Here is a 19,227-nt window from a genome sequence, read left to right on the forward strand (position 1 = left end):
AGATTGGCACCGTCTTCGAGCAGCCAATGAAAGACGGGCCGGCCGGGCGGCTACCCGCGACCCGGAAAATTAGGAGCCGTCCTCTGACGTCATAAATACGACCGCTCTCGGCCGGTTGGCCAGCCGCCCTGTGCGGGGCGGGCAAATAGTCTCTTAGTGATTACCCGATGGCACGTGTATCAAGACAATATGCTGAAATTTTAAATATCTTGCCAATAAAATTGCGTTCACTATTTAGAGCGCACAAATCGCGCGTAGTGCCCATGTCCGGTAAAGTTGTACCACTATGGCGCAGGCCACATGAAGACCGCAGGTTTACCCACTGCGCTACCGACGCTAATAAGGACGATAGCTATAGGTGATATTTCAAAAAAAAAAAGAACGGTATGCCTCCTTACTGGACTACATATAGAGTGGCAGCAGCAGTAGTGGTGGTACGTCCACATCTATTAATTAAGGTGATGGGCAGATTATATTAGGCACGTTAAGCTTTTTTCGTCTGCTTTGGAGCTGCATGTTCTGAGCATAATTTGGCTGAGCAACGTGACAGTACTGATATACCATGAGGGCATATCATGGTGCATAGACAATTAGTGCATCTTGTAGCCTTGTGAATATTATCTGCATTGCAGTCCCTTGTAAAGTCTGAGGTGACTTCAGAAGTGGTCTGTGTACAGGTTCTACGACCAAGGCTTTCGTGTGGTGGGTGTCGAGTTTCTGGAGACGGTGGCTCGGAGCTTCTTTGCCAACCACAACATGGCGGCTCTAGAAGGCCGCTCTGCCGTAAACGGCTGCAAGATCCTTTACGTGAGTACGCACTGTCATGCTATAATGTATAGCAATTGGGACGGGGCGATGTTAAGTCTCCGAAGAAAGTTCTATAAAGCGATACACTACTGTTTCTGCTGCGCGCACCGTGGGCCTTTTGTTTTCATCACTGATTCAACGCTAAATATCGCAGTTTCCCTAAAAGCTTTAAATTCGTACGCGTGCCTTCCACGCACATGCTGCTTCACGCGAAAGTAAAATGCATACTTTTCGTCAAAATGTTTTTTCCGGAACATGTGCAGCAAGGCATGTAAAAACTCAATGCAAGTCGCCTTAAGTCTTCTGTGATTCATTGAGGTTTGAAGCTTTGGCAATTGTGCATTTAAAAAATGTAACAACGCGAACAATAAAACAACTATAATGTTCTTCATTTTCAGAATCGTGATTTGTAAACAGTTCTTTTCACATGTCTGTCTGTCTCTCTGTCATATGCCAGTGTGACACGGTTTGCTGCTGATCACAATTAAGTCTGACCAGAATCAGAGTGCTTTAAGGTGATTGGCTCTCTTCTGCAGCTTGCGTAAAGGAGCCAATCACAATCAAGAAATTTGATCCAGATCAGGCCCGATTGGGATCAAATGTGCCTGTGTGAGACTGGTTTTATATTACTAGTTATTTTGTCTACATGTCTTCTTACATATACATTTAATTTTATTTATTTCTTTGCTTATTACACTGCTGATCGATTTTCATGCATGTTTTAGTGGCCTGGCCTCTAGCCATTGAAGCCTGTCAGCCCATATAGTTTTGCCCACTTGTTGCAATTTGGCTCTAAAAAATTGATATTAACGAAGTGTCTACCCTCCTAAGCTGTGAGTAATCTCATACACAGTGTGACATGGACTTGACTTCATATCTAGGGCAAATATTTTATGTAATTGAATTTTTATTAAAGCGTTTCGAAGTCAGCATAGAATACACTATAACCTCATAACAAAGTCACATCTGACACGAAAATAACTTCGTTATATCCGAAAATGCATTATAAACGTGCATTCATAGCACTTCCAATAACAAGGCCATTTTTATTTACTTTGTTATAACTGATAATTCGTTATATTTGTGTTCGTTATATCGAGATTTGAGTTATATATATCTACAATAGACTCATTAAACGGAACCTATCTGCTATAGAAGAAGATATGAGCCTAGAGATGAAATTGACTGTTGAAGTAGATATGGCCTCACTGATGACCTTCGCTGTCGAAGATATGGCCCTGGAGATGACATTTGCTGTGGAACGTAAGGCCTCGGCAGTGGAAAGTCCCACACCTGGATTTTTAATATGAGTCATGGCTGTACTCGCAGGGGATCCGAAGGTCGTAGATTCGGTCCCTGCCAGCGGCAAGTTGTCTTTTCATACACCTTACTTCCTTCACATCTATATCACAATTAACATCCCCTTGGCATTATCTGCTGGTTTTCATTAAGGTTGTGTCAAACAAAGAAACAAGCCCTAGAAAATTTCCTTCCTTCATTCGGTAAGGTTCATCTGTAATTCCTGCACCGTGTGCCTCTTAGTAAAAAACCGAGCTTTCTGTCTGACAGGGCAATCGAGGTTTTACTTGTGTTTGTGCACAATATGTACAACTGCAGTGATGATCATCTTTACCTCGTGCACTGGTGCTGCCATTTAACTGTTTAGAACTGTGTGCTCGTGTCTTCACATGGTAGTGCTTGCTTAGCTAAACAGTCGAATTCCAAAGTCACATAGCTTAGCCACTCTGTCAAAGGTGCATGCACATCACCAGATGCCCCTATGGCACTTGTTCAGTGCCACTGAAAAGCTTCTTATTGTTACATACCTGCCAAGTCTCCCGGATTACCCGGGAGACTCCCGGATTTTGAACGTTTCTCCCGCTTGTACGGGTCATAGGAAAATTTCCCGGAAATCCAGTTTTGCCCCGCGCGTCCAGTGCATTGCGCGCCCCGTGCGTCACGGTGACGCGAGGTGGGACGTTTCGCGTACAGATGCGCTACACGCAATTTAAAAATTGATCCTAAATGTGTGCAGCGATGGCGTAGTGGGTAGAGCATCAGCTTCGCATGCAAGAGGTCCGTGGTTCGAATCCCGGTGCCGGACAATTCCCAACCGGATTAAAAAAAAATATCCGCGTGATGATGGAATTGTGTAAAAGGCCTGGGGTGCAGCCTCACTGGCGACCACAGCCAGCAATGCACTCCCTCACCAGAGCAGGATTGGCCACCCTGGTGTAGTACTTGGCCACTACCTCCCACATGAATACACCAATTAACCCTCGGCCATCAGTCCCCAGCGGCTGTGAAGCAACTGACCAAGGCGGCGGTGAGACCTGCGACGCAGCAGAGGGTGCTAAGAATCTCTGGGTCCGGACAGGCCGCCATTGGAATCTCAACTTGGCTACATATAACGCTAGAACTTTATCTAGTGAGGCGAGTCTAGCTGTACTATTCGAGGAATTAGAGGGTGTTAAATGGGATGTAATAGGGCTCAGTGAGGTGAGGAGGCCACAGGAGGCTTATACAGTGCTGAAGAACGGACACGTCCTATGCTATCGTGGCTTAGCTGACAGAAGAGAACTAGGAGTGGGGTTCCTTATTCATAAAAATATAGCTGGCAATATAGAGGAATACTATAGCATTAATGAGAGGGTGTTATGTATCGTGATTAAGTTTAATAAGAGGTACAGGATGAAGGTGATACAGGCCTACGCGCCTACATCTAGCCATGATGATCAACTGGTTGAACGCTTCTACGAAGACGTAGAATCAGCAATGAGTAAGGTAAAGACACAGTATACTGTACTAATGGGCGACTTTAATGCAAAAGTAGGCAAGAAGCAGGCTGGAGATCATGCAGTTGGGGAATATGGCATCGGCTCTAGAAATGCCAGAGGGGAGTTACTAGTAGAGTTCGCAGAACGCAATAATTTACGGATCTTGAATACCTTCTACAGAAAACGGACTACTCGTAAGTGGACGTGGAGGAGCCCCAATGGCGAAACTAAAAATGAAATAGACTTCATAATGTGCGACCACCCGGGCATTATACAGGATGTGGAAGTAGTTAACAAGATCCGATGCAGTGACCATAGAATGGTAAGATCTAGAATTCAACTAGACGTGAGGAAGGAACGGCAGAAACTGATACGCAAGAAGCCGATCAATGAACTAGCTCTGCGAGGGAAAGTACAGGAATTCAGAGTTTCACTTCAGAATAGGTACGCGGCTTTAACCGAGGAAACCGACCTTAGCGTTGACGCAATGAATGATAATCTGACTAGTATCATTAAGGAGTGTGCAGTGGAAGTCGGGGGTACAGTCGTTAGACAGGACACTGGTAAGCTATCCCAAGAGACGAAAAACCTCATTAAGAAACGTCAAGCTATGAAAGCCTCAAATGCAACAGACAAAATAGAGCTGGCGGAGCTTTCGAAGTTGATCAATAGGCGTAAAGTAGCCGACATAAGAAAGTATAATATGGAGAGAATTGAGCATGCTCTAAAGAACGGAAGAAGCCTCAAAGCTACGAAGACAAAACTGTGCATAGGCAAAAATCAGATGTATGCATTAAGGGACAAAGATGGCAAGGTCACAACCAATATGGATAGAATAGTTGAAGTAGCGGAAGAGTTCTACAGAGATCTGTACAGCAGCCGAGACAGTCAGGATGATAACGTAAGAAGCAGTATTATCCCAGAGGAATCTGACATCCCACCAGTATTAACAGGAGAAGTAAAGAAAGCCCTAAAGGGAATGCAAAGAGGCAAAGCCGCTGGTGAGGATCAGGTAACATCAGACCTGTTGAAACACGGTGGAGAGATTATGTTAGAGAAACTGGCCACCCTGTATACGAAGTGTCTCTCGACAGGGAGGATACCAGAATCTTGGAAGAATGCCAACATCATCTTGATCCATAAGAAAGGGGACGTCAAGGACCTGAAAAATTACAGGCCCATCAGCTTACTGTCCGTTGTCTACAAGCTATTCACAAAAGTAATTGCTAACAGAATTAATACGACATTAGAGTTTAATCAACCAAGGGACCAGGCAGGATTTCGTACAGGCTTCTCAACAATAGACCATATTCATACTATCAATCAGGTGATAGAGAAATGCGCGGAATACAACCAACCCCTATACATAGCCTTCATAGATTACGAGAAGGCATTTGATTCGGTGGAGACATCAGCAGTCATGCAAGCACTGCGGAATCAGGGCATCGACGAAGCCTATATAAACATAATGGAAGAAATCTACAGCGCATCCACAGCCACTATAGTACTTCATAAAGAAAGCGGCAGAATCCCAATAAAGAAGGGCGTACGACAGGGAGACACGATCTCTTCAATGCTATTCACCGCGTGTTTACAGGAGGTTTTCAGGGCCCTAGATTGGGAAGAATTAGGGATAAGAGTTAATGGAGAGTATCTCAGTAACCTGCGATTCGCTGATGACATTGCATTGATGAGTAACGCGGGAGACGAATTACAGCTCATGATTACTGAACTGGATACGGAAAGTAGAAGAGTAGGTCTGAAAATTAATATGCATAAAACTAAAGTAATGTGGAACAATCTTGGTAGAGAACAGCGCTTTGCGATAGGTGGCGAGACGCTGGAAGTTGTAAAGGAGTACGTCTACTTAGGACAGGTAGTAACCGCGGAGCCGAACCATGAGAGTGAAATAACTAGAAGAATAAGGATGGGATGGGGCTCATTCGGCAAGCATTCTCAAATCATGAATGGTAGTCTACCACTATCTCTCAAGAGGAAGGTATATAACAGCTGCATCTTACCGGTACTTACCTACGGAGCAGAAACCTGGAGACTTACAAAGAGGGTTCAACTTAAATTGAGGACGACGCAGCGAGCGATGGAAAGGAAAATGATAGGTGTAACCTTAAGAGACAGGAAGAGAGCAGAGTGGGTCAGGGAACAAACGGGGGTTAAGGATATCATAGTTGAAATTAAGAAGAAGAAATGGATATGGGCCGGGCACGTAGCACGTCGGCAGGATAACCGGTGGTCATTAAGAGTAACTGACTGGATTCCAAGAGAAGGCAAACGCGTGAGGGGAAGACAGAAAATTAGGTGGGTAGATGAGATTAAGAAGTTTGTAGGTATAACGTGGCAGCAGAAAGCACAGGACCGGGTTGATTGGCGGAACATGGGAGAGGCCTTTGCCCTGCAGTGGGCGTAGACAGGCTGATGATGATGATGATGTTCCGTTAACGTTTTTCGATCACAACCAGCCCTCCAGAAAGCTTTCTCGCGTAGATTTTTTCACAGTTGTCTCGTACGAGCTTCGATGTGTCATTTAGTAACGGCGCATTATTTGAAAGTTACAGAAACTCTATGCGACATAGGTGACGGAACTATAGACTGATGGAACTGAGCTCGTATGAACATTAGGAAGCGCTAGCTGGTCTATTTGATCCAAGACTGGGCTTCCTAATATGAAAGTTGGCACCACTAACACTACCGTGATTTCATGAACGATATCTGCTTACATAAGGCCGACCGTGACGCCATTACTACTGCGACAACAATAGACAATTCTGAGGTAAAATAACACTGCTCAGGACAACTAGGCAAAAATCAAACACAGAAACATGGACGAAGAGACACACTGGGGCAGGATGGATGCCCGTCTTCCTCTAGTGCGTTACTATTTCTCTGTTTCTTTCATGCCTAGATGTCAAAACCATTTTACCTAACCAGTGACCAACTAGCTTAAACGGACCCTGCAACATTTTTTCAGCATGATCAGATAACGCTGCCAATCGGTAGTCGACGCTCCTGAGAACACGTATGGGCCAAGCATTATACCGCAGTACGCGGTCTAGAATTTACAATGAACGCCCAAAGTCAGCTAGAAATTGGTCGGTCATCCCTCGACAAATGATGCCAGACACCCAAACGACCGCGTCACAAACCCACGGTCCACGGTCATTGGCTGATTACAGCTTTTGTTTAAACTTGAAAAAGGGGTACCAGCGAAAACACTGAAAACACGTACACAAGAAGAAGGCGTTACACACGGACGAACGCTGGACCAAACAGAGCACTCACTTCTTGTGGTGGTGAATCACACTTTAGGCAATGTGACAGGAACCTTGCTTTGCATGTCGTGAGGGCGATGGAACATACACAGGCGTTGATTCGGTCTTGTGGGGGAAGAACACTCAAAAAAGAGCCCAATGGAGAAGAAATAATGTGCATTAGCGCTAGCTGTTGGGCCAGTTGGTGCATTATGAACTTGAAAAAGGGGTACCAGCGAAAACACTGAAAACACGTACACAAGAAGAAGGCGTTACACACGGACGAACGCTGGACCAAACAGAGCAGTCACTTCTTGTGGTGGTGAATCACACTTTAGGCAATGTGACAGGAACCTTGCTTTGCATGTCGTGAGGGCGATGGAACATACACAGGCGTTGATTCGGTCTTGTGGGGGAAGAACACTCAAAAAAGAGCCCAATGGAGAAGAAATAATGTGCATTAGCGCTAGCTGTTGGGCCAGTTGGTGCATTATGAACTTGAAAAAGGGGTACCAGCGAAAACACTGAAAACACGTACACAAGAAGAAGGCGTTACACACGGACGAACGCTGGACCAAACAGAGCACTCACTTCTTGTGGTGGTGAATCACACTTTAGGCAATGTGACAGGAACCTTGCTTTGCATGTCGTAAGGGCGATGGAACATACACAGGCGTTGATTCGGTCTTGTGGGGGAAGAACACTCAAAAAAGAGCCCAATGGAGAAGAAATAATGTGCATTAGCGCTAGCTGTTGGGCCAGTTGGTGCATTATGAACTTGAAAAAGGGGTACCAGCGAAAACACTGAAAACACGTACACAAGAAGAAGGCGTTACACACGGACGAACGCTGGACCAAACAGAGCACTCACTTCTTGTGGTGGTGAATCACACTTTAGGCAATGTGACAGGAACCTTGCTTTGCATGTCGTGAGGGCGATGGAACATACACAGGCGTTGATTCGGTCTTGTGGGGGAAGAACACTCAAAAAAGAGCCCAATGGAGAAGAAATAATGTGCATTAGCGCTAGCTGTTGGGCCAGTTGGTGCATTATGAACTTGAAAAAGGAGTACCAGCGAAAACACTGAAAACACGTACACAAGAAGAAGGCGTTACACACGGACGAACGCTGGACCAAACAGAGCACTCACTTCTTGTGGTGGTGAATCACACTTTAGGCAATGTGACAGGAACCTTGCTTTGCATGTCGTGAGGGCGATGGAACATACACAGGCGTTGATTCGGTCTTGTGGGGGAAGAACACTCAAAAAAGAGCCCAATGGAGAAGAAATAATGTGCATTAGCGCTAGCTGTTGGGCCAGTTGGTGCATTATGAACTTGAAAAAGGGGTACCAGCGAAAACACTGAAAACACGTACACAAGAAGAAGGCGTTACACACGGACGAACGCTGGACCAAACAGAGCACTCACTTCTTGTGGTGGTGAATCACACTTTAGGCAATGTGACAGGAACCTTGCTTTGCATGTCGTGAGGGCGATGAAACATACACAGGCGTTGATTCGGTCTTGTGGGGGAAGAACACTAAAAAAAGAGCCCAATGGAGAAGAAATAATGTGCATTAGCGCTAGCTGTTGGGCCAGTTGGTGCATTATGAACTTGAAAAAGGGGTACCAGCGAAAACACTGAAAACACGTACACAAGAAGAAGGCGTTACACACGGACGAACGCTGGACCAAACAGAGCACTCACTTCTTGTGGTGGTGAATCACACTTTAGGCAATGTGACAGGAACCTTGCTTTGCATGTCGTGAGGGCGATGAAACATACACAGGCGTTGATTCGGTCTTGTGGGGGAAGAACACTAAAAAAAGAGCCCAATGGAGAAGAAATAATGTGCATTAGCGCTAGCTGTTGGGCCAGTTGGTGCATTATGAACTTGAAAAAGGGGTAAAAGCGAAAACACTGAAAACACGTACACAAGAAGAAGGCGTTACACACGGACGAACGCTGGACCAAACAGAGCACTCACTTCTTGTGGTGGTGAATCACACTTTAGGCAATGTGACAGGAACCTTGCTTTGCATGTCGTGAGGGCGATGGAACATACACAGGCGTTGATTCGGTCTTGTGGGGGAAGAACACTCAAAAAAGAGCCCAATGGAGAAGAAATAATGTGCATTAGCGCTAGCTGTTGGGCCAGTTGGTGCATTATGAACTTGAAAAAGGGGTACCAGCGAAAACACTGAAAACACGTACACAAGAAGAAGGCGTTACACACGGACGAACGCTGGACCAAACAGAGCACTCACTTCTTGTGGTGGTGAATCACACTTTAGGCAATGTGACAGGAACCTTGCTTTGCATGTCGTGAGGGCGATGGAACATACACAGGCGTTGATTCGGTCTTGTGGGGGAAGAACACTAAAAAAAGGTACTCTGCAGCACTTTTCCAAGGAATCATCGATGGCTTCATTCAAGGGCTTTATTGACTCAGGCATCGAGTGCCGCGAAAATTGCGTGAATCCGTCAAGCATGACCGGAGTTACGGGGATTTGCCGCACGCTTCAAGCGCTTTCTCTCCCCTTTCGTACCAGCGAGCGCGCTGAAAGCAACGCAGCGGGGATGACAAGTGGGCAAGAAGCTACGTCCATTGGTCAGCGCGTGTCATGACCTTGAGCGCTTTTGCTTGTTTTTTTTTCTTCGAACGCGCGCGGCTTACTTTCACTGCGATCGCAAGCGTGCACGCGGGCACGTGGCGGCATCCCGCGGCAGCCGCGGAACTATGTAGCTTCACTATAGCACCATACACTGTTAGCGATGCGCTTGTCTGCGACGCACCACATTCCAAAATAAGATTTGTTGCGGTTACGCAAATTACCATGTGTGCGAGATATTGCTACATTGATAAAATATTCTCCTAACAACTGTTTACAAAATAAATGCCACGGAATGCAATTGTTTAAGCATTCTGTGCACAGTAGTCTGCATGAGCGACAATATTCCTAATACTTTACTGAATTAATTTAATAACCCCGTGGAGTATATTTGATGTCATCCATATTTTTATACCCAGAAATATCGGCATAACTGCAAGGTATTTTAGCATGTGGAGCTCAAGTAATAGGTGAAAAGACGCTGTAAATATAAAAAAAAGTATATTGGTTGACGGTTATTTTTTTGTAGTTGGGGGCACTGTAAAGGAATGAAGGTGCAGAAGGGAAGTTTAGCTTTTGACTGTTTGCCTAGCATTGTTGTCCACTTGCGCTCATTCCAAAAACAAAGAAATCTGAGGTATTTTTTTAAAAATATAGTGATATTGAATCGACCTTAATTCAAGCGCTCATTCCGCAATGGTCTACATTGCCCGAAGACACGGACAACAGAGGAAGAGAAAACAGCGCGTGCTATCTTCTCTTCCTCTGTTTTTCGTGTCTTAGCGCAGTGAAAAGAATTACGGAATCAACGTTAACCAACTAGCCCAACTTGCTGCTTTTTCAAGCGTTTTGAGAACACTTACAATTGTCGTGAAGTATTTTTCAAACTGCATGCTTTGCGATTGAGTGGAGTAAAATAAACGACGTCATTCGGCAAGCAACACTAAATTTGAAAGTGAAGTTAATGATACACAGCGGTTGGTGACTGCACGAACCCCAGACATCAGGTGATAAACTTCAATGGTATGACACAAACCCGCCATTGCGGAATGATCGTACACTATGCCACTTTCTGTCTAATTAAGAAGCGGCATGTCTTTCGACACTAACTTGGAAACCTTAATAAATAAAGGGTAAGACTGTTGCTTTCCATATCTAATTTCTGTGATGTTTACCAGCAGCATCTCCGTTGCAATGTTGGAGACATGGGGGCGTCATTTATGTCGTTAACACTGCTTTGAATTTCAGACGCCCGACTTAAGGTTGAGCATCTACATCTGTGACCTGTACACCTTCAACAAGTAAGTGCTTGAACTTCCACGCGAAGCTGCCTCATCATCTATGTTGATAAGGCCAAAACGAGAACAGTTTTGTGCAATCACTGAGCTAAACAAACACGAGACAAGTCATCGAAGATAGAAGCACTTGTGAGGGAACTCCTGCTTTACACCTTACTGCACCAGAACGGAAACTAAAATTCGCCCGAGCTTTCTTATTCTGTAATTCATGAACGACTCCTGGCATCAACCTTGCAGTGTTTGGGAGACTTGCGCCTACTCCGGAAATTCTCTTCGCATGAAAAATTTTCGTGCTATACTTTGTAATTTAGGGTGCACGGTAGGAATCATAGTAGCGTAAGTTCATCCTCAAATCTCTTGTTACCTTCTATGGAATGAGTAATCAAGCAAGCGATGAAGGAACCGAGAATAAAGTAAAAATGCTGCGGTCGAAGGATATGACACGTACCGTCAACCATATCGAGGAGAAACAATACGCCCGTGCGCAGGGACTGCGAAGGCACCATGGATATCGTGTGGGACCGCGGCGGTTTGGTGTCTATCAAGGAGGAGGATAGAAAGAGGTGAGGAAGGAGAATTGTTGGTCGAGCGTCTGTGCCAACTGCGTGTTCCTCTGCGCAGGTACGTCACTCTTCTGAAGTCTCTCCTGGCGCACAATTTTTCCTACGCTTTGTACGCCACCGAGTACGAAGACACTGCGTTCGAAGGTAAGCATGTGCCACCCTAAGCGAAATTCATAACGCTATTAAAGGGACACCGACACAACGACCTGTGGGCGAAAGATAGTCGTGTGCATTGACATTTGGCAGTCCTGCGGTCCTACTAAACCGCAGTCGTTTTGCAGTCTGCAAATGCTTGCGACTGCAATACGTATGCGTTCATCAAGGAACCTTGCGTATCGGCTTCAAATAGGTAGGAATGTATTGGCACTACTACTACTACAACAACAACAACAACTACTACTACTACTACTACTACTACTACTACTACTACTACTACTACTACTACTACTACTACTACTACTACTACTACTACTACTACTACTACTGCTGCTACTACTACAACTATTACTACTGCGATCAGCGTTTTCTCGTGATCCGTCTCCAAGTAATTGTAGTTAACACTTCAAAATTACTTTACCTTAATAAGTGCTGTTTTAGCTATGCAGATGCACTAGTTTCTACAGTTACATCTGTACAAATAACAGCAACTTTATGTGAAATGTTTGGGTAAAATAGGCAGCCTTCATGGAAACGGCATGCTTTATAGAGGCGCATTTTCGAGCTAATATGAAAAATCGAGAAAAGAAACAGCACAATTTCATGCCTTATGTGCAAATCAGTTGCGCAAGGTAATAAAGAAAATCTTAGGCCGAGTCATAAATTAACGATGTGATATTATTGTTGGGGAAATATAATATGACCGAGGCAGCAATCTCAAGCTCCTCAAAGGACAACTCGAAAAGACGAGGTGGCGAGTAACAAGGAAAGTCTTTTTTAGTGCGCAGAATGATTGATGAAAAGATAGGACCAGATTGGACATAGCGACATCTTGTCCTATGACGTCTCTTTGCCTTCTTTCACCTATCTGGTCCTATCAACGCCCATCTCGTCCGCGCTTTTCTCCATGTTGTACGAACCAGCCCAGGCAGCAACACTGTGGCTAATAATACCGTGAGAAATTGCACACGAGCACTGCGTAGTCTCGAAAGAGGGGAACTCCATGATTAAAATATTCGAGTATACTTTGACATAAAGAGAATATCAACACGAGGTATTCCCACTGTGCCTGAGAAAGTAGGCAGCATAAAATAATGTTACGACCCGAAAAGGAGGAATTCGGCAGATCCCATGCCTTGTGAGAATCGGTTTCATGCGAAGCAGGCAGCCAGTAGACCTATAATGCTGCATTTCTTGGCCTTGAGCCAAGTGTTACGAGGTGGGTCGACGTGTTTTTGTAAATGGCGGAGTTGTGGGCACATCGTGGCCTTACGAGGCACGCCGACCACACTGACGCTTAAATGGTAACTTATGGTCTGAGGTACTATCAGCACTCACTTTAGAGCGTAGACGTCTTTGTTACCGCAACGAAGTGCACGCTGCGGTGCGATCATGTGAATATCATATGTCCCTTTCGTTAACGTATTCCTCCGGGGTCGACCAACACTTGAATATAGCTTCCTGAATCATAGGAATGCAGATATAATGTAGACTGCTATAAAAGCGGACCGAACGCTAGAACCACAACTGACGTTAACCCGACGTGATGCCTGTATCATATTGTCACGCAAAGTTCAAGAAGCACACTTTATTAATAGCTTAAACTGGGCGAACTTGTGCCTTCTAAACAAACACGTCAGAGAAAAAATGGTTGTGTATATCCTGCAGGAACGCCTTTCTCTTCTTCACCAGAATTCGGCACCTCTTCTTCTTTTCTTGTCCCGTGCAGTTCGCACGTGCCTGAGTGGTCAGCGGTGATCCTGGCCTGCTCCATCGACGCTTTGCTTCCTCTGTTTCGCACGCACGCCGTAGACAACGTGGAGGGTAGTCGTCGAGTAGTTGACCTCGGCCTTCGAAAGTGTACGACTAGCGTACGCAATGACCCGCTCTACACCATTCTGGCACTGAATAAGGACAGCCCCGAGCCTCAAGTTGCTTGCGTCTGTGTGAATATCAGTCTTGCCTTTCTCGTCAAAATGTGCGAGGACTGGGTGGCTCTGAAGGTGCTGTCGCAGTTCGTTGAAGGCATACTGCTGTTCCTTCAGCCAAATGAAAGGCACGTCATCCTTTGTCAGCCGCGTTAGTGGTTCGGCAATCTTCGAAAATTTTTTCACGAAGCGACGGTAATAAGCGTAACGTCCCAGAAACCGTCTAACCGCTTTTTTGTCCATTGGTTGTGGAAATTTTTCTACTGCCGCTGTCTTCTCAGGGTCCAGACGAATGCCTCCAGCACTGACGACATGGCCAAGAAAGAGGAGCTCTTGGAAACCGAAGTGACATTTCTGTGGCTTTATCGTCAGATCTGCCGTACTAAAGGCTTTCTGCACAGATCGCAGTCGTTCTACGTGCTGCTCTAAGGTAGCAGAAAAAACACAACATCGCCAAGATAAACGAGACAGGACTGCCACTTTAGTCCGGAGAGCACACTGTCCATCATCCGCTGAACCGCTGCGGGAGCTGAACAAAGGCTGCATGGAAGTATACCTTGAATTCGTATAGCCCGTCTGGTGTCACGAATGCAGTGTTCTCTCGATCTCGTTTGTCCACTTCGATCTGCCAGTATCCGCTTTTTAGGTCTAGGGAAAAAAAGAACTTCGCATCTCGTAGTCTATCCAGAGTATCATCAATTCTCGGAAGAGGATAAACATCTCGCTTAGTGATGGAGTTCAGCTTTCGGTAGTCAATAGGGACTGGTCTTTGTTTCTTTAAAAGTACCACCAGCGACGCCCAAGGAGTGGCCGATGGCTGAATTACGTCGTCTCTTATCGTTCCCTCGACCTGATTTCCGATAGCTTCTATTTCTTTTTGTGACACCCTGTAGGGGCGCTGGTAGATAGGCCTGACTGACTCGTCGACAATATGTAGAGTTCATTGCTTTTTTAAAAAAATTAGATAGCCAGCACTACAGGATCTTTTTCCAAGGCATTTTCAGGCCCGGCGTGGCTCTGTGGTGAATACCTGACTGGCACGCAGAATGCTTGGGTCCGATTTCTGCTGGTATCTTCAGTTTTATTCTTTGCATTTGTCGGGTCAACGCTGCCGGTGTCGGTTTTTCTTAACGCTCTCGCATTTGAAATACCAACGTTTGCTGTAGCCGTTCCTGGGTAAATATGATGATGATAGATTCTTTTATTAGGCAAAGGGAGGACCGAAGGCCACTGATGAGGAGGTTGGGGGTGGGGGAGGGTTGGTAGGCACACACTAAATCACGCGCGCCAAGCGGCTATGACTCCGAAGTGGGCTAATGTGATAAGCTGGTGAGGGTGTTCGAGTATGTCCTTTTGTACTGCTTCCAAATCGGGATGCATAAAAGTGGCGCTGTTTCTTCGGTGAGGATGTAGGGCAGGACAACGTAAAATGAGATGCTCCATGTTGGCTATGCATGGAGAGTGGCAAAAGGTACATATGCAGGGGGCGGAGGTGTCTATGTGCCTCTTCCGGTCAGCAAGAGTCTGCCATTGATGAATTACGTGAGGGGTAGTGGCTGTGTTTGCTAGCACTTCGTTAATAAATGTCTCCTGGGATCGGCTGAGGGCGAGGTTCTTAGAAATACGAGGAGGGGTGACATCTTTGAGTCTCTCCCGGTTAGTGTACTTGAAGAAGCACAGCAGTCGTGCCATTTCGGAATGAGAGCTTGGTGGCAAATTCGTGTAGGGGTGGCAACCAAGATCGGGAGATCCATGTAGGAGAGGTTGGAGATGATATGGTAGAACTCCAGCATTCGAGGTGGCGAGACTGTGTGCCACCTCGTTACCTCCCCCTTGGATCCCCACGTGACCCGGCGTCCAGGCGACTCTTGTGTCAATGCCATTCTTCTGTTTGTGCAGGAGAATTTTGCGGATGCGTAAAGCTGCAACATCTTCCGTATTGGGATTCTCGATGTCCTTTAGTGCTTCATATGAGACCGTGTATATAGTTGATGGCGCTATGTTATCCTGTAGGGCGGTCCTAATTGCCAACAGTTCTGCTTGTGTAGGCGTCGCGTAGTCCATTCTGCATATGTAGCGCTTGGCCTCACCGGTCGAGGGTTTGTATCATGCTAAGGCAAGGCTTTGTCCATCGAGAGCGGCGTCGGCAAATACGGCATTGGTGGTGTGCAGATGGTGTCGCTAAGAAAGCCGCTGTCTCGCCGCAGTGGCTCCGATTGGGAGTGGTGTGGATGTCTTGGAGTGGTACAGGAGAGGAAAGTTAAGGGTGCTATCTTCACTAGCCATGTCTCGGGGTTCCATACGGACACGTCGGGTGTCCCAAAGCAGGGTGTCGTGCCCCTGTATGGTGAGGTGTAAACGGTTGTATAGAGATGTCTGCGCATTTCTGAGAATATCATCAATGGGTGGGATGGGCGTTAGGTTCTACAGCTTTTGTGTATTGGTAAACTTAGGGAGGCCCGTGATAGTCCGAAGGATGTGTCGGTGGAGAACTTGCAGAGTTTTTTCGGCTTTTTTTGACAGCGATATGACGGTGCCTCCGAAAGTGATTTTACCAATAGCGATTGATCTGACTATGGTAGCGTAGGCTGATTGGCGTGCTCCGCCAAATTTATTGGAGATGCGCTTTATTGTGTTCAGTAGCTTTGGCCATTCTTTTTTGAGCTCGGTGGTCCAAAGATGTCCCGTATTACAGCTGTGGATGGGAATGCCGAGAATTTTATTGTGCCCGTGTCTTGCTGCTACTTGATGTGGTCCTAGTGTTAATGTTATTGCCTGCTCTCTTGGAAGAGCACTACGTCTGCCATTGACACAAAGAAGTTGAGTTTTCTCTGGCGCTAAGGTCAGCCCTATTTTTGGAAGGGTATATTCGAGTGCAATCAGAGCAGCTTGAAGTTCATTTGTCATATCCCGAATGTTCCCGCCATAGTCCTGTGCTTCGGTCCAAATGGTTATATCATCTGCATAAATGGTATAGCGGGCACCAGTGTTCGATTCCAGTTCTTAAGCTACACTGGGCATGGCAACATTAAAAAACAGAGGACCCAAAATAGAGCCCTGAGGAACGGCTCGGTCGAGATAGTAAATCGCAGGGGACGTATTACTATTGGCGCGAAGTCGTACTGGTCGTGCTTCCAGAAATCTTGCGATCCACTCAAGCGTTCGTTGGCTGGGGTATATTCTTGCTAGATTCGATAGGATGTGGTCCTGTTTGATGTTGTCAAAAGCTTTTCGCATGTCGACTGTTAAAATATAGTCAGGAGGTCCGCATCGTGAGTTGTTTCGATTTAGGACTCCTCGAAGCAACCAGAGGTTGTTGTGCGTTCCCATGTTGGGTCTGAAACCGGCTTGAGACGGGTGCAATCCTGATGCGTGATATTCGATATAGTTGGTTATCCTCGTATGTATCATCCTCTCAGTGAGTTTACAGATGGTCGGTGTAAGCGATATGGGACGGAGATTGGCTATAATTGTAGGATCCTTGCCTGGTTTTGGTATAGGATTGATAATAGACAGATAATACCTGACTGGCACGCAGAATGCTTGGGTCCGATTTCTGCTGGTATCTTCAGTTTTATTCTTTGCATTTGTCGGGTCAACGCTGCCGGTGTCGGTTTTTCTTAACGCTCTCGCATTTAAATTACCAACGTTTGCTGTAGCCGTTCCTAGGTAAATATAAACTGTCAATCATCTATGGCGCATACCCGCATGCCACGGCCCGTGGTACACGGGTATGTGCCACACGTGTCAGGAGGAAAGGGTTTGACGATGTATGCGAAAGAATTTTCAAGTTATTCATGTCATGACCAGACAGTCATATTCGTCAAACCCTCTAACCTCTTATGCCAATTTTGGTCCACATTAACTTAAGGAGGCGATCACGAGAGCATCCAGACGTGGGCGCCTAGATAGATAGATAGATAGATAGATAGATAGATAGATAGATGGATAGATAGATAGATAGATAGATAGATAGATAGATAGATAGATAGATAGATAGATAGATAGATAGATAGATAGATAGATAGATAGATAGATAGATAGATAGATAGATACGCCCGAAGTGCCTTATGTTCGCTAAGAAATGCTTCGCATTTAAAAAGCGCGGTCAATGTCCGGTCTCTTAGGTAAAGCGTGAAAGAAACAGACAAATCGCAGACGGGTAAACGGCACGAGGCGCTAGAGTTCTTTTGCGTGAAAGAACACTTATTTCGCGGCAACAAAGGAAGGATAAGGTAAGGGAAGGCAGAGTACTAAACAATACCACTGAGGGTCGCGCACGATTAGCAGATAGGTTTCTTTGTTGTCAGCAGAGAAGGGAAGCTGACGCACGTGTCTTAGTGGAATTTTTTCTCGCAGGCGTCTGCGTCCTGTGTGCCTTGTTTCTTTTTTTTTCGCGCTGTATCCAAGTTTGAAGCATTAACTCGCCCGTGCTTATACCTTAGTCAATGTTCGGAGTTCCTTCAATACGATCGTCCCGCGTTTGTTTATCCTATGACAACAAGATCACAGCAAGGTTTCGTTTGGCCTTGCTGTGACAACCATTCGTCAATTCCACTGCCAAGACATAAATATCGCGAACTTGGGAGACGAGACACTTGTAGTAGCCAAATATTAACTTTTACAGTCTATTAAATTTACAAAAGAATTATCGAAGCTCACGATAGTCTGAGTGTGTCATTTTAAGCGCAGCTTTCGTTTTTTTTATTTTGTCATGCGTGAAGCAAATAATTTCGTAGAGGCATGCGCGTACGTCTCGGCTGCGGCGATGACCTTCTTCGGCGTCGTGGGCTTTCAGATGCTGGCATCGGCGTCGCTGAGCCTGTGCTCAAGCAGCTCGTTTCTGCAGGGGCACTTCGACCAGTTACGCGGAAAAACTACGGGGGGGGGGGGGGGGGGGGCGAGGGGCTGAATCCAAGGTATATGTAAACTGGCAGCGAAAACTTCCAATGAAGCCCATGTGTGAGGATGTTGGAGACTCGTTGCCACCGTCTCCATCTACGTAATGCGGCGACAACTAAAAGCAAGCAAAAAACATAAAAATAAAATATGACGTCACAACTGGAAGCGGTAGCGACGTCGTGCATTTGCATGTAGGCGACATGGCGCAAAATATTGTCACGGGAATCAGGAATACACTGAAGAGACAGAAGCGGGTATATTACAATATTTACAAGTAGCTGTGGCACCGAATGGCTGCCAGCATCTCGCGCCGCATTCCAGCTTCTTCTTTGTCTCTTTGTCCCTGGGTTGTCTCCAAAGGCGTGCTCATGCAGAATGCCTCGTAACAATATCATATATGCTTTAGAGTGCTGCTCTTTTACTTCGTTTTAATAAGTACGGGATTTTTTCCCGCATCCTTAAGGCTCTCTAAAAATCAAAACGGTATTCACCGGAGCTAGTTCGTTCGTAGCTAACAGTGGTTTGAGGAGCGGAACTTGCAACGAGGGATGAAAGGAAAACGAAAGAAAGAAAGACTGTTCGTGGAAACGCCACCAGGCGCCAATCACTGCTAGATACATGTTGATGACCGTCCGTGTTTGGTTATTTATTTAGCCGCGCGCACAGAAATGAAATTTCAGTTGTTTGTAGAGCGACTTCCTTCCTTTCGTCCCTCGCTTTAACTTTCGCTGCTCAAACCAGTGTCTCTCACAGTCATGTGCGAGACGAATGCAGGATGAACAAGAAATATTTGAGAAAGAGGCTTGCTTGCAATATACAGCAATAGAGAGTAACATATCGCAAACTGCTTTGCAGACAGAAAAATATGACGATGCAACGGCTCACGAGCACAATAGCACAATAGTTTGAAAACT

General features: G+C 45.8%; 1 protein-coding gene across 1 annotated transcript in view; it reads left to right on the forward strand.

Moving 5' to 3' along the window:
• LOC119386511 (probable thiopurine S-methyltransferase) overlaps positions 1 to 19,227 on the forward strand; it is an 85,918-nt gene that overhangs the window by 46,264 nt on the left and 20,427 nt on the right. The window contains exons 4-7 of the mRNA XM_037653777.2: positions 678 to 807; positions 10,715 to 10,767; positions 11,253 to 11,327; positions 11,386 to 11,471. Of these exons, the coding sequence (XP_037509705.1) occupies positions 678 to 807; positions 10,715 to 10,767; positions 11,253 to 11,327; positions 11,386 to 11,471 (344 nt within the window). The remainder of the gene's footprint in view (positions 1 to 677; positions 808 to 10,714; positions 10,768 to 11,252; positions 11,328 to 11,385; positions 11,472 to 19,227) is intronic.

This window comes from Rhipicephalus sanguineus, chromosome 3 (genome assembly GCF_013339695.2).
Source record: "Rhipicephalus sanguineus isolate Rsan-2018 chromosome 3, BIME_Rsan_1.4, whole genome shotgun sequence".
Classification (NCBI taxonomy): domain Eukaryota; kingdom Metazoa; phylum Arthropoda; class Arachnida; order Ixodida; family Ixodidae; genus Rhipicephalus; species Rhipicephalus sanguineus.